The sequence below is a fragment of the Salmo trutta genome, chromosome 25 (assembly GCF_901001165.1).
Source record: "Salmo trutta chromosome 25, fSalTru1.1, whole genome shotgun sequence".
NCBI classification, from domain to species: Eukaryota; Metazoa; Chordata; class Actinopteri; order Salmoniformes; family Salmonidae; genus Salmo; species Salmo trutta.
Window position 1 is genome coordinate 10,166,172 of NC_042981.1, and position 14,973 is coordinate 10,181,144.

A 14,973-nucleotide genomic window follows, 5' to 3' on the forward strand; every position below is an offset into this window, starting at 1 on the left:
GGTACACCTCCAATTGACTCAAATGATGTCAATTAGCCTATCAGAAGCTTCTGAAGCCATAACATCATTTTCTGGAATTTTCCAAGCTGTTTAAAGGCATAGTCAACTTAGTGTATGTAAACTTCTGACCCACTGGAATTGTGATACAGTGAATTATAAGTGGAAAAAATCTGTCTGTAAACAATTGTTGGAAGAATTACTTGTGTCATGCACAAAGTCGATGTCCTAACCGACTTGCCAAAACTATTGTTTCTTAAAAATAAATTTGTGGAGAGGTTGAAAAACGAGTTTTAATGACTCCAAAGTAAGTCTATGTAAACTTCCGACTTCAACTATCTTTGTCTCCTCACCAGAGAGTATGCAGAGGCCCTGGCTAACTACAGGGACAAATCAAACCAAGTGAGAGATCTGAAGAAGTTCATTGATCGTCTTGACAACATAATGTCCGACAGGCAGACCCGGTACAAAATAATGCGCAGGTAATTCGTGATCATTTGACGCATTTCATAAAGGACAATCCCGCTTTGAAAATGCTCATGACTGTTGTAATTTATTTAAACCGCTCTAAACCCCCCAAATAATACTCTATGGCTCATTTCCCAGATACAGATTAAGCTTAAGCCTGTACAAATGGATGATCTCCATTGAGCATGCTTTTTAGGACACGACTGGCCCTTTTAGTCCACAACTTGCCCTATGAATACTGATTGTCGAATACCGTATGTTGAATATTCCCACACTCTTGACTTTTATGTACCTAGGTCCCTCTCTGTGAGATGCAAGTTGTACTTTAATAATTTCCTGATAAAGATGAATTGCTGTGGGTCCATGATGTTTGATCACAGCAGTGAGACGCTCTCCATCTCGGTATGTGTGCTAATCCACATAGTTTTCAAATGGCCTCCGTAGCTTTTACATAAATAAACTATCTGCATTCGTCAGAATCAATTTGACAAATACATTTTCATCGTAATTGTTCAGTTCATTTATTTAGCTTTTTACAGGAATATGTTTGGCATTCAAGAGGACTGAGTTTAAGACAGCATTAAATCATCAGTATTTACAGACAACAGGACACATAACAACAACCAGATCAAACTAGACACTCAAGCTACGGATGTGAACCCCAACTCAATGTGTCCTGTTGTCTCTGTCTGTCTGTCTGTCTGTCTGTCTGTCTGTCTGTCTGTCTGTCTGTCTGTCTGTCTGTCTGTCTGTCTGTCTGTCTGTCTGTCTGTCTGTCTGTCCTCTTTAACCTCCTGGGCCTGTGTGTACAGGTGAAGCCGCCAGGCCGTGAGAACGACAGTATGAGTGACATGCGGTCTCTGTCTGGAGGAGAGAGATCCTTCTCTACAGTGTGTTTTATCCTCTCGCTCTGGGAGATCACTGAGTCCCCCTTCAGGTGCCTGGACGAGTTTGACGTCTACATGGTAAGACAGACCTACACGCATGCTTGTTATTTACACACCTGGAGTCACATTGTTTGTAAAATAGTATTTAATCAAAGTTCAAGTTAATGCTCATCTCCAAGACCTTTGTTTGAGCTGACATGCTGAGACATTTTGAAATCCATGAAGATTACAACTTCTATGACTAATTTGAAGGCCCAATGGAGTCCTTTTTTTTTATTAATATGAAATAATTTCTGGGTTACAACTAAGTACCTTAATGTAATACACTGAACAAAAATCTAAACTTAACATGCAACAATTTGAAAATATTTTACTGAGTTACATTTCATATAAGGAAATCAGTCAATTGAAATTAATTCATTAGACCCTAATCTAAGGATTTCACATGACTGGGAATACAGATATGCATCTGTTAATCACAGATACCTTAAAAAAAAGGTAGGGGCGTGGATCAGAAAACCAGTCAGTATCTGGTGTGACCACCATTTGCCTCATGCAGCACAACATATCTCCTTCGCACAGCCATTGAAGAGGATTGTGGAATGTTGGCTCGCAATCTGCATTCCAGTTCATCCCAAAGATGTTCGATGGAGTTGAGGTCAGGGCGCTGTGCAGGCCAGTAAAGTTCTTCCCCACCGATCTGGACAAACCATTTCTGTATGGACTTTGCTTTGTGCACAGCTGAAAAGGGCCTTCCCCAAACGGTTGCCACAAAGTTGGAAGTACAGAATCGTCTAGAATGTCATTGTATGCTGCAGCGATAAGATTTCCCTTCGCTGGAAATAAGGGGCCCGAACCATGAAAAACAGCCCCAGATCATTATTCCTCCTCCACTAAACTGTATAGTTGGCACTATGCATTGGGACAGGTAGCGTTCTCCTGGTATCCGCCAAACCCAGATGAATCCGTTGGACTGGTTCATCACTTTTTTTTATATATATAATTTTTTTAATGTTATTTTACCAGGTAAGTTGACTGAGAACACATTCTCATTTACAGCAACGACCTGGGGAATAGTTTCAGGGGAGAGGAGGGGGATGAATGAGCCAATTGTAAGCTGGTGATGATTCAGGTAACTCTGCTCCAGAGTCCAATGGCGGTGAGCTTTACACCACGCAAGCTGGAGCTTGGCATTGCGCATGGAGATCTTAGGCCTGTGTGCCTGCTCGGCCATGGAAACCAATTTCATGAAGCTCCCGACGAAAAGTTATTGTGCTGACTTTGCTTCCAGAGGCAGTTTGGAACTCGGTAGTGTGAGTGTTGCAACTGAGGACATCACTCGGCGGTCCTGTTCTGTGAGCTTGTGTGGCCTACCACTTCGCGGCTGAGCCGTTGTTGCTCCTAGATGTTTCCACTTCACAATAACAGCACTTACAGTTGACCGGGGCAGCTTTAGCAGGGTGGAAATTGTACAAACTAACTTGTTGGAAAGGTGGCATCCTATGACGGTGCCACATTGAAAGTCACTCAGCTCTTCAGTAAGGCCATTCTACTGCCAATGTTTGTCAATGGAGATTGCATGGATGTGTGCTCAATTTTATACACCTGTCAACAAACGTGTGTGGCTGAAATAGCCAAATCCACTAATTTGAAGGGGTGTCCACGTGTGTGTGTTTTATTTATATATATATATATATATATATATATATATATATATATATATATAGTGCATCTGACTAAGATGCATATCTGTATTCCCAGTTAGGGCCTAATGAATTTTATTTCAATTGACTGATTTCCTCAAATGAAAAACTTTGAAATTGTTGCATGTTGCATTAAAAAAAAAATTTCAGTATATATTTTTTTGTTTTTGTATCCTGTTTTGACCCCAGGAAGAGTAGCCGCTGCTTTGACAGCGGCTAATTGGGGATCCCAACAAAATAGTAAGTCTTACTGAATCAACGCTGGTAAAAAATTGTCTCCAATTTGTTTTCCAAAGGACATGCACAATCGTCGTATCTCATTGGATCTCCTCCTGGAGCTGTCAGAACGGCAGCACCTTCGTCAGTTCTTCTTCATCACCCCCCTATCTACCAGGTAGGAGATAGGAGGAGGACATTGGACATGTGTATATTGCCCTTATCCCTTATTGACCTTACGCAGAACATTAAAGATGGGGTGTTGGTGTTTCTCTCAAACTTTTTTCTTTCAGCAATTTGCCAAAAAGTGACCACATCAAGATACATCAGCTGCAGGATCCAGAGAGGGCAGGAGGGCATACAGGAGATGAAGACCTGGGGTAGTTGATAGATGTCAGTGTTGGGGTCAATTTGGTTAGTAAACCGAATTCCAATTTGTACTTCCTGAATTTACTGGAATTGAAATGGAGTTGACCCCAACCCTGATAGACGGTGGATTAGGCCATCGTCATGCCTAACAAGCCATTAGAACAGTGCAGGATTTTTAAACACATTCTATTAATGTTTGCTAGAAGTGAATACGTAAGCCTCTCTGGGAGACTTAAGACTCTGCTTTATTGTTGTGCGCCATGCAGACGGATGAATTATGAAGAATTCCCCTTATGATACAGTATGTAGGCCTATATACTTTCATAGTGGCTGTGTGGATACATCTTTATTGTATTGTCAACACTGTTACTTTCACATATCTCTATGCATATTTCACATTTTCTACATATTAAAGCTGCAATGTGTGACCCAACCAAATTCGCTTAGAAATGTGTGTTATAGTTCTCATTGAAAGCAAGTCTAAGAAGTGGCAGATCTGTTCTATGTGAGCTATGTCTATGCTTCCCATTCTTACGTTTTGTCTCTCTTACTTTCGGTTTTGTACACCAGCTTCAAATAGCTGAAAATACAATCTTTTTGTTTATGGAAAATATATTTCACAGCTGTTTAGATGGTACAATGATTCTTATTATTGAGCATCTTTAATTGCTTGTAATTTAAATTCTGTAAATTTGGTTTTGGCTGATTTGTTGATTTGACTTTTTTCAGTGTACTGTATGTGTACACTAGATGTAGATATCTTTGACTTTGATTACAGTTAGTAATACACTGTATAATTTTGATACATTGGGAATTCTGTTTTGTTTCATTCCTTGTTCAGAAACAATTTGCCAACCCTGCTATTGATTTAACTGTAATATGTTTAGGTTACTGCTGATGTGCTTTAAACTACTGTCAATTCAAAGATGTTCTACGCATCACATTTTTCTAACCTAATTTATATGTTAATTCTTGTTACATTGTTACAATAAAATGGATTAACAAATATTAGCTGATCCATCTGTTATTGGTTGTAATGCATAATATTACAGACATTGGGGAAAATAAACAAATGGAAATACCTGTTTCTTAAATGAGAGAATCTTGAAAGGCCAATAATTCACCTCGAACAACAACAACAAAATGCTTATGTTTGGAACCTAAGAGGATGCTGAACAGCATCAACCTAAGAGGATGCTGAACAGCATCAACCTAAGAGGATGCTGAACAGCATCAACCTAAGAGGATGCTGAACAGCATCAACCTAAGAGGATGCTGAACAGCATCAACCTAAGAGGATGCTGAACAGCATCAACCTAAGAGGATGCTGAACAGCATCAACCTAAGAGGATGCTGAACAGCATCATATTTTATGTTGGATAAGTAGAGCAGGGAAATATGTACCATCCTTGATTGCCTGGATAATGAATAGAATCACAGTTACCAGACCATGCCTTTTGTAAAAGCCCATCGATGTTTATTTGATTGCGTTTCTTTAGTACTACATAAAGAATGTAACCATGTCATTTTGGGTGCAACACATGCAACATGTATAAAAAGAACAAAACTAACAAAATACACTTATCTTTTTTTTAATTGGATTTTTCTAATTTAGTATAAACATTTACTTGACAAAGATTGTTGCCATGGAGATAGGATCACCCTGTTGTAGTAATAATATAGACTAATGATAATAAACAACTATGAGTATTCAAGTCTACATGATGATGTATCCAGAAGTATGAAAAACAGGGTCAGATTCCACTGGTACAGTAAGGAGACTGTCTGCTAGTACATGCATGCATAGCTTCCAAGTGGTAAATCAGTCAGCTTATGTTCAATAAAAAGTACATTTTCACAATTTCTGTAATCCATATAGGTGTACATTTGATACAGGACTGCAACCTTTAGTTTCAGAAACGATGTTTTCATCCTAGAACTTGTATCTCGTGGAGGATTCTGCATCTGTTAAAGACCATTGTAAACTTAGATTGAGATTAGAAGATGAAACCTTTTGATCATTTTTAAATTTTAATATAAAAGTACCGTTGGTAGTAATGCAGTATGTCCGGTGAACTCATGTAAGGCTTTTCTGCTCTGGAAATAAGCGCTTCATTTACAAGCTCCAGACGCCGTGCTCCGTGTTACGGTAAACATATTGATATGTATGATGTAACTTTGTATTGTAAATAGTGGTAAATGTACAGGCTGAGAAATCCAACCTATTAGGATGTTATTATGGCGTATAATGTATCCAGCAATGCTAAGAGTGATGGGTGACTAATACTGAAGCTAGATTAGCATTGGCTTGGTGATTGATTGATTGTTTGATTTTTGATAGCAACAGAATAATATAATGGATAGATGTCATTTCAACGTCTAGTTTTGATTTACATTTGGTTGAGTTGTCCACTAATGTGAAATCAACAACAAATGTCACCATGTCATTGGATTTAGGTTCAAAGTTTTTTTTTTTTTTTTTCTCCCAGTGGGTAGTATATTATCAGCAGCAGATTTATTCTCTAGTTTTTCAATTACTGCTGTGCTTTAATTCAATACTACATTTTCAGATTCATCTTCTGTATGTGTGAGAAGTTATAACCAGGGCCCATATTATCTGTCGTTCAAGAACTCAAGTGTCACATTAATTACACATGTATACGGTATTAAATATGAGGGTAACAACCGCCCACAGAATGTTAATCATGTAATGGTCGGTGAATCACTACTGTACATCCCATGCAACAATACCAAACGCTTTTTGGAGGGGGGTTCTCCCACTTGCAGATGCAACTATTTAACAAGAGGTTAGATTATAGAGTCTGAACACAAAACACATGCATGCAAAGATTAGAACCTACACATCAGTTCCAGAACTTCAGTTCCAGAACTTCAGTTCCAGAACTTCAGTTCAGTTCCAGAACTTCAGTTCCAGAACTTCAGTTCCAGTCAGTCTGAACAGAACACCTTATTTGGAAAGAACAAGGATCTCCTCTATTTTTCCAAGAGCTCAAGAAGTTTGGGTATTATAGAGACAAGTTACAATGATCATAGGAATGATTGTTCATTACCAGCATGTTAAGCATTAGCAGCTAGCTGCAGCAGTGGACATGGATCGTCTAAATACTGCAGGAACAAAACCATTCAATGTATAGCGCTTCACTGATATACAAGCTAGCCACAAAGTGAATGGGTAAGTGGAATAGGATTACTTGTGCACAATTCACATTGGCAGGTCAGGTTCGATAAAATATAAATGTATCATGATACTGTGTAATGTAATATATTAAAAATTATTCCGCTATTTGACATTCTCATGCATACAACCACAAGAAGCAAGTCCATTGAAAAATAGTCCAAGCATAATTTTTTTCCTGTGGAAAAGGCTGAGAAGAAGAAGAAGAACTTAATGAAACATTTAAAACGTGCTGCCTGTCCGCAGAGTGTGCACGTCTGCTTTTATACAGATGAGCACCTCCTCACTTCTGCATATCACACTGCAAGAGGAGCACGATGGACGGATCACTCTTGGCCGCCTCTTTGAACTCATCCAATGAGATCTGGTCATCGTTATTCTTATCCATCTTGCTGAAGATCCTGTCCACCCGTTGCTCCGGTGTCAGGCCATCCTCGTTCATCTTCATCATGATCACAGTACCCACCATTTTGTATATGGCCTATAGACAACCAGGGTTAATAGGTGAGGCGATACCACAGAAAGGAACAGGAGTGTAATGAATTCAAGAAAGACCTATTTTCACACAGTCTTGGTTAATCTGTTAACATGTTCAAAGTTTAATCTTGATACTTCTGCAGTTATATATCAATGTTCCCCACTGTAATATATATATATAACATAACACACTGCCCTTACCCACCTGGACAAAAGGAATGCATACGGTGCATTGGGAAAGTATTCAGACCCCTTGACTTTTTCCATTTTTTGTTACGTTACAGCCTTATTATAAAATGTATTAAATGGTTTTTTCGTTATCAATCTACAGACAATACCCCATAATGACAAAGCAAAACAGGTTTTTAGACATTTGTGCAAATGTAAAAAATAATAAGAATAATAATGAAATCACATTTACATAAGTATTCAGACCCTTTACTCAGTACTATGTTGAAGCAACTTTGGCAGCGATTACAGCCTCAAGTCTTCTTGGGTATGACGCTACAAGCCTGGCACATCTGTATTTGGGGAGTTTCTCCCATTCTTCTCTGCAGATCCTCTCAAGCTCTGTCAGGTTGGATGGGGAGAGTTGCTGCACAGCTACTTTCAGGTCTCTCCAGAGATGTTCGATCGGGTTCAAGTCCGGGCTCTGGCTGGGCCACTCAAGGACTTTCATAAACTTGTCCCGGAGCCATTCCTGCGTTGACTTGGCTGTGTGCTTAGGGTTGTTGTCCTGTTGGAAGGTAAACCTTCGGCCCAGTCTGAGGTCCTGAGAGCTCTGGAATAGGTTTTCATCAAGGATCTCTCTGTACTAGGCTCCGTTCATCTTTCCCTCGATCCTGACTAGTCTCACAGTCCCTGCTGCTGAAAAACATCCCACAGCATGATGCTGCCACCACCGTGCTTCCAGAGGGATGGTGCCAGGTTTCCTCCAGACGTGACACTTGACATTCAGGCAAAGAGTTCAATCTTGGTTTCATCAGACCAGAGAATCTTGTTTCTCATGGTCTGAGTCCTTTAGGTGCCTTCTGGTAAACTCCGAGTGGGCTGTCATGTGCCTTTTACTGAGGAGTGGCTTCCGTCTGGCCACTACCATAAAGGCCTGATTGGTGGAGTGCTGCAGAGATGGTTGCCCGTCTGGAAGGTTCTCCCATCTCCACAGAGGAACGTTGGAGCTCTGTCAGTGTGACCATCGGGTTCTTGGTCACCTCCCTGAACAAGGCCCTTCTGCCCCGATGGCTCAGTTTCGCCGGGTGGCCAGCTCTAGGAAGAGTCTTGTTAGTTCTAAACTTCTTCCATTTAAGAATGATGGAGGCCACTGCGTTCTTGTGGACTTTCAATGCTGAAGACATTTTTTTGGTACCCTTCCCCAGATCTGTGCCTCGACACAATCCTGTCTCGGAGCTCTACGAATAATTCCTTTGACGTCATGGCTTGGTTTTTGCTCCTTAAATAGACAGATGTGTGCCTTTCCAAATCATGTCCAATCAATTGAATTTACCACAGGTGGACTCCAGTCAAATTGTAGAAACATCTCAAGGTTGATCAATGGAAACAAGATGCACCTGAGCTCAATTTCAGGTCTCATAGCAAAGGGTCTGAATACTTATGTAAATAAGGTATTTATTTTTTATTTTTAATACATTTTCAAAAAGTCTAAACCTGTTTTTGCTTTGTCATTATGGGGTATTATGTGTAGATACAGATTTTTTATTTATTTAATCAATTTTAGAATAAGGCTGTAATGGAACAAAATGTGGAAAAAGTCAAGGGGTCTGAATACTTTCCAAATGCACTGTATGTGAGGATGCTGTTTCTCGAGTATGGCTCGGCCTTCAATACCATAGTGCTCTATAAGCTCATTACAATCGGCCCTGGGTCTGAACTCCTCCCTTTTCAACTGTGTCCTGGACTTGCTGATGGGCAGCCCCCAGGTTGGGAAGGTAGGCAACATTACCACCTCAACACTGATTCTCAACACGTGGGCCCCACAAGGGTGTGTCCTCAGTCCCCTCCTGTACTCCCTGTATAGCCACGACTGACTGGCCTCACACAGTTCCAACTCCATCATCAAGTTAGCTGATGACGCGACAGTAGTAGGCCTGATTACCAACAACAACGATACGGCCTACAGGGAGGAGGTAGGCACTCTGACGGCGTGGCGCTAGGTAACCAACCTCTCCCTCAACGTTAGCAAAACAAAGGAGCTGACTGTGGACTTCAGGTGGAACCAGGCTGGACACACTCCCATCCTCATCAACAGGGCGGCCGTGGAGACAGTAAATAACTTCAAATTCCTCTGCGTACACATCTAAAAGAAGCTGAAATGGTCAAACCACTCGGAGACCATGGGGAAGAAGAAACGACAGCAACTCTTCAACCTCAGGATGCTGTCCCCGAGGCCCCTCAGTGTTCTACGGGAGCACCATCGAGAGCATACTGTCAGTCTGCATCACAGCCTGGTACGGCAATTCCACCACCGCAGACAGCAATGCACTTCAGAGGTTGATACGTGCAGCCGAACGCACCATTTGGGTGCACACTTCCTGCCCTACAGGACACCTACACCACCAAGTGTCACAGGAAGGCCAAGATGATCATCAGGGACCCAAGCCACCCAAGACACGCCCTGTTCTCCCTGCTTCAATCACTCAGATGCGGGTAGTACAGGAGCATCATGGCAAAAACTGGAAGACTGGCCAATAGTTTCTACCCTCAGACCATCAGGCTGTTGAACAGTCAGCAACCTACTCCCCCAATTGACATTTTCTCCCCACACCCCCTCAACGGTCACTTACCTTCTGCTCCCCCTAGGGACATCCCACCCCACTCAATGGTCACTTACCTGCTGCTCCCACTAGGGACATCCACCCGCCTCAACGGTCACTTACCTGCTGCTCCCCCTAGGGACATCCCACCCCCCTCAACGGTCACTTACCTGCTGCTCCCCCTAGGGACATCCACCCCCCTCAACGGTCACTTACCTGCTGCTCCCCCTAGGGACATCCCACCCCCCTCAACGGTCACTTACCTGCTGCTCCCCCTAGGGACACACGTTCTCCTGATTTATCTAGCGGCTAAACTCGATCGTCCTCTGTCTCAATGTTTCTTTTAGTCATGTTTGTCTTTGTAGCATACATTGAAATAACATGCACTGCTGATTAATTAAAACTGGATAAACAACTTAAACAGCTAGTATAAGCTTCATGGGTACAAGTAAATCAACAAACATATAGGGCTGGTTCCCGGACACGGATTAAACCTAGTAATGGACTAAAACGGCTTAATCTGTGTCCGGGAAGCCAGCCATCAGTGTTATTCCTTACCTCGATGATCTCTAACATCTCCACCCTGGTGATCTTGCCGTCTCCATCCAGATCGTACATGTTGAAGGCCCAGTTGAGCTTCTGCTCGAAGCTGCCACGCGATGTGATGGACAGGGCACAGATGAACTCTCGGAAGTCGATGGTGCCGTCGCTGTTCTTGTCGAAGGTCCTGAAGGCATGCTGTGCAAACTTCGACGCATCACCGTACGGGAAGAACTGCAAAGTTGAAACATTTAATGAGAGACAGCTGTGATATCCAACTATTTAAAAACATCTATTTTTAACTAGCATTATGATTGGTTAATATGACGGGGAAAACATGAACAACAGTGCAGTTCTAATATAGAGAAATCAAACCCTGATTCTGTCTGTTCTAGCTTCACAAAGGTTTCTTACAATCACATTATATAATCAGGATATCAGCTAGAAGTTATAACACCATATACATCATTTCTCCAGCATCGGGTGTACCACACCTCATTCACACCTTGATATAGAGTTGTTGAAACTCGTCCAGGTTCAGTCTCCCACTGGGGCAGTCTTTGAGGAAGCCTTTGTACCACTGCTTCAGCTCGTGTTCGTTAAACTCTGTGCTCTTCACCAGGTCCTCCATCACCTCAGGGGTCAGCTTGCTGTTCTGTTTTCCCATGATGCCTGTGGTGCAGGAAGGATTTATTTTGAATAGAAAGGAAACTCCAGCAAACATTTAATAGATCATAGACCAGCGTTTCAGTCTCAATAAACCTTCATCAAGGAGTTGTTCTACTAACATGTAGTACAAATATAGCACAGTATGTAAGACATGCCTTTATTTCTATCATGTTTATAGAAAAAGCCTATCACACATTCAAATGTATGCTGTGCATTATAGTGCGTTATGCATAGCGCATAAGATGTTATAAACATGCTTATAATGCATTATGATGGGAGGGTTTTCATAGGAAGTTTTACCAACAATTTTGCTCTCAAACCTGTTTTGTGTCAAACAGTCCTTTTGTAAAAAAAATTATTAAAAACCCAAAAACAACAATAATAAATTGCTTGGTTGATTTCAATGAGGTTGATTTTGACATGCACAGATGCTTTCCCTGCCTGACGCCAGTGTTCTATTTGTGTTCTCTAAATCTGTTGGCTCCACATCACATCTGGCCTGACATCACACAGTGTCGGACAGGACCACTGCCGTCAGCACGACCACTTCATCAATCTTCACCTATCAGGTTAACCGTCTGCATTTGACCTGTAGACTGTGGTCTTGTGTGACAGACTGTCATACGCCACTTTTGGTTCCATGATTACCTGTAGCCTGACACATGGGATGCTTCACAAATGACACCCTATTCCCTTTGTAGGGCTCTGCTCAAAAGTAGTGCACTATATAGGGAATAGAGTGCCATTTGGGACATACACCTGGACTTTTAATTGCAGTTTATGTTTAATAACCTCGATGTAGAAACCTCCAGAGGAATCTATTCATGAATGGAAACGGAGTGAGTGATAAGGTATCCATCACATAGTGGCGGGATTAGATGAAGTCAGTGTGTAGCCCATAGGGTGTATGGGCAACAGGCTATCGTTGGTACTTCGGTGATCCTATAAAGCCTTTTGACTAATGAATAAACAAGGGAATCAGCCCATCTGGTGAGCTGCTCTCTGATCCTCTTCAATAATAAAAACGTGCAATTCTGACAGCCTGGATTAACATTAGCTGCTGCTGACACCTGTCTTGCAAATATGTTGACCACAGTATATTATGTAAACTATATGGGTGTTCATATTGTAGCCTATATGCGAAATGTCAGATGTTATCCTGACCTGTCCTAGAAAACATAATCCAAATCAAATTAACTCTGACTATTTATAAATTGACAATTGAGGGAGATCACGATAACTGGAACAACCATCATATGATAAAAACAAGTTGATGGCCTTGGGTGTAGGCTATGCAGTAGAATAGGCATACAGTATATTGTCATGTAGTCATGGACAGCGAGCACTGTGCTTGAACCAACAACCATGTGTTAAGGTCACAATTTAGTAAGGAAATCCCCTCCCCTGGTTGTCTAGGGCTTAATTGAAAGGGAAAAACTAAAACCAGCAGACAGTTGGGCCTCCGTGGAAGGAGTTTAACACCCCTGATCTACATAACCATGACACAGGCACACTATATTGACATGAGCTTGGCTTATTTGCAATGTAGGCTATGTTGCATACCCAACATTTTGCGCAAACTATATTTTTCATTCAAAAATGACATATATTTAGATGACGCAACCAAAAAGGCTTGTGTTGAAATAATTTAGATGTTACATAACATAAAATGAGCCTAAGTCATTAGGCTACTATGCATCGAATGACCTTGAGGAGAAACATATTGAGCGAAGATAGGAGAGAGAAATGATCAGGGGGGCAAGGTGAAAATGGGTTTGGCTCCTACGGTCTATTTGTTCATATAAGATTAACGTCGTTAGACATTTAACAAGGTATAGGTGTCCACCTCACATGTACGCGCAAAACTAACATGTGATGTGGATAGAAATAGGCTATTTATTTGCAGACAGAACATGTCGTTTCAGTTATCCAGTTCATGGTATGAGTCTGCTCGGAGAGAGAGCGAGAGAGAGGTATGCAAGTGCATTCCGATAGAAACGACGCAGTGGTGAGTGATTAAACCTCGTAAGTGATACCCCGCCTGAAATCACACCACTCTATTTCTCGTGTCATTTTTCAGCCTGCGCATAATCTTAAAATATGACAAAAACTGACAATCAACCCATAAAATCACATGATTGTTTGGACATTCTCATGAAATGTGAATAGAACAACGAGAAAAACACGATTTTGATATTATTTTCTAAATATAATGAATTAACTCAGGATGTTTTTAAAACGTTATGTATTAATTGTAATGATGGATGCGCAGGTGACAATTCCTCCCCCAAATAAAACGCCAAATCTCTCCCCAAATCTCATTAATCAAATGTGTTTTTGAGGGCAGGATACCCCCATTATGAGATACATCGCGAATGGAAATGATTAGCCTATGCCTCTAGACAATCATACAAAATAATTTAAAAAACATGATATGACAACATAAAAAGAACATTCACTGTGTCTGCTGCAGACAAATGCTTCTTACCTTATTTTGGAGATGCTACCGCTAATTGCAGTCTGTACTGTCGTCTGTTAGACACTGTAAAAACCTCCCGATGATCAAGAATGCCCAAATGGGACTATCCCTGAAATTGGCCTCTTCAGGACTCAGAGAAAAAAATTATGGGTTTCCGTGCTATTCCAAATGAGGCAGGCAGCAGCGGCAGTATAGGGACCGATCCCACGCTCGTCTCGTCGTTGGTGATGCGACTCTAGACATACGGCGTCTGTTGCCGCTGCTCCGTGCATTGCTCCATTGCTTGATTTTATACATTTGCATCGATAAAATAAGTATAGGCTTGTCTATGACTTAAAAGTCTTGTTCCCTTTCAGCACAAACAATGCTATTATTGGATAAGTGTATGGATATATTAAGAATGGGGTGACCAAAACCAGTCAATAAACACATCGTGGATTAACTAAACATTTATTTTACCTGGTGGATTGCATGCTGTTTTGTTGAAAGGCTATGCTTCAAATGGGATATACAATAAATAATTCAATTCGAACAGTTATATTCATTCAGATTGAAATGTACATGCAACTGCAAAGCCTACTGCAGTAAGGCCTAGTCTACGTGCACCTGTTTCTGCATATAGCCTAACCTACAATAGCCAGGTCAATCCCAAAGCAAACATGACTGAAAGGATAGACCATGAGCCAAACAAAGGACAGGCCATACTGTTTAACTAATTAAAATATACTGAAATAAGCCTGTAGGCTAATACATTATTCTGCTTCAGGACAAAACATAACTATCTGAATTGACACGTGATTGTGTCACATTTGGTAACATTTCATTATTATTTTTACATGAGTCCCAAGCTTGATTTCATTCTGAAAGATGCTTGATATCAACAAGAAAGATGCTTGATTTCATTCTGAAAGATGCTTGATATCAACAAGAAAGATGCTTGACAGACCACACCTTGTTTCCTTAATATTTTCTTAATTTTATTACTTAGATAGGATACACAGCCAGGTTAAATACACACATTGATTGATTTCCATTTAAGTCTCACAACACAAAAGCAAACATGAGATATTCAATACATTGAGAACTTCTTTAGCACCAGTACAAATTAATTAATCCATACAGTGGTTATTCTCTGATTTACAGTATAGATCTTTCCAATATTATTTTAAAAATAAAAGACCTAGTCCCAGGTTGATTTGAC

The 14,973-nt window shown here is 40.9% G+C and overlaps 2 protein-coding genes across 3 annotated transcripts in view; one reads left to right on the plus strand and one right to left on the minus strand.

Annotated features, from left to right (window-relative positions):
• The window catches only part of smc6 (structural maintenance of chromosomes 6), a 38,850-nt gene extending 34,201 nt beyond the window's left edge, over positions 1-4,649 (plus strand). For both annotated transcript variants that reach the window (XM_029712845.1, XM_029712846.1), the window contains exons 23-27: positions 354-479; positions 762-867; positions 1,278-1,430; positions 3,352-3,449; positions 3,565-4,649. In XM_029712845.1, the coding sequence (XP_029568705.1) occupies positions 354-479; positions 762-867; positions 1,278-1,430; positions 3,352-3,449; positions 3,565-3,655 (574 nt within the window). In that variant the 3' untranslated portion in view covers positions 3,656-4,649. The remainder of the gene's footprint in view (positions 1-353; positions 480-761; positions 868-1,277; positions 1,431-3,351; positions 3,450-3,564) is intronic.
• A 567-nt stretch (positions 4,650-5,216) lies between these two features.
• vsnl1b (visinin-like 1b) lies at positions 5,217-14,012 on the minus strand. Its single transcript, XM_029712847.1, has 4 exons — positions 13,782-14,012; positions 11,130-11,296; positions 10,643-10,858; positions 5,217-7,317 (listed from the first exon to the last, which is right to left on the minus strand). Exons 2-4 carry the CDS (start codon positions 11,289-11,291, stop codon positions 7,120-7,122), a joined length of 576 nt encoding a protein of 191 aa, XP_029568707.1. The 5' UTR covers positions 11,292-11,296; positions 13,782-14,012; the 3' UTR covers positions 5,217-7,119.
• Between the last annotated feature and the right edge of the window lie 961 nt (positions 14,013-14,973).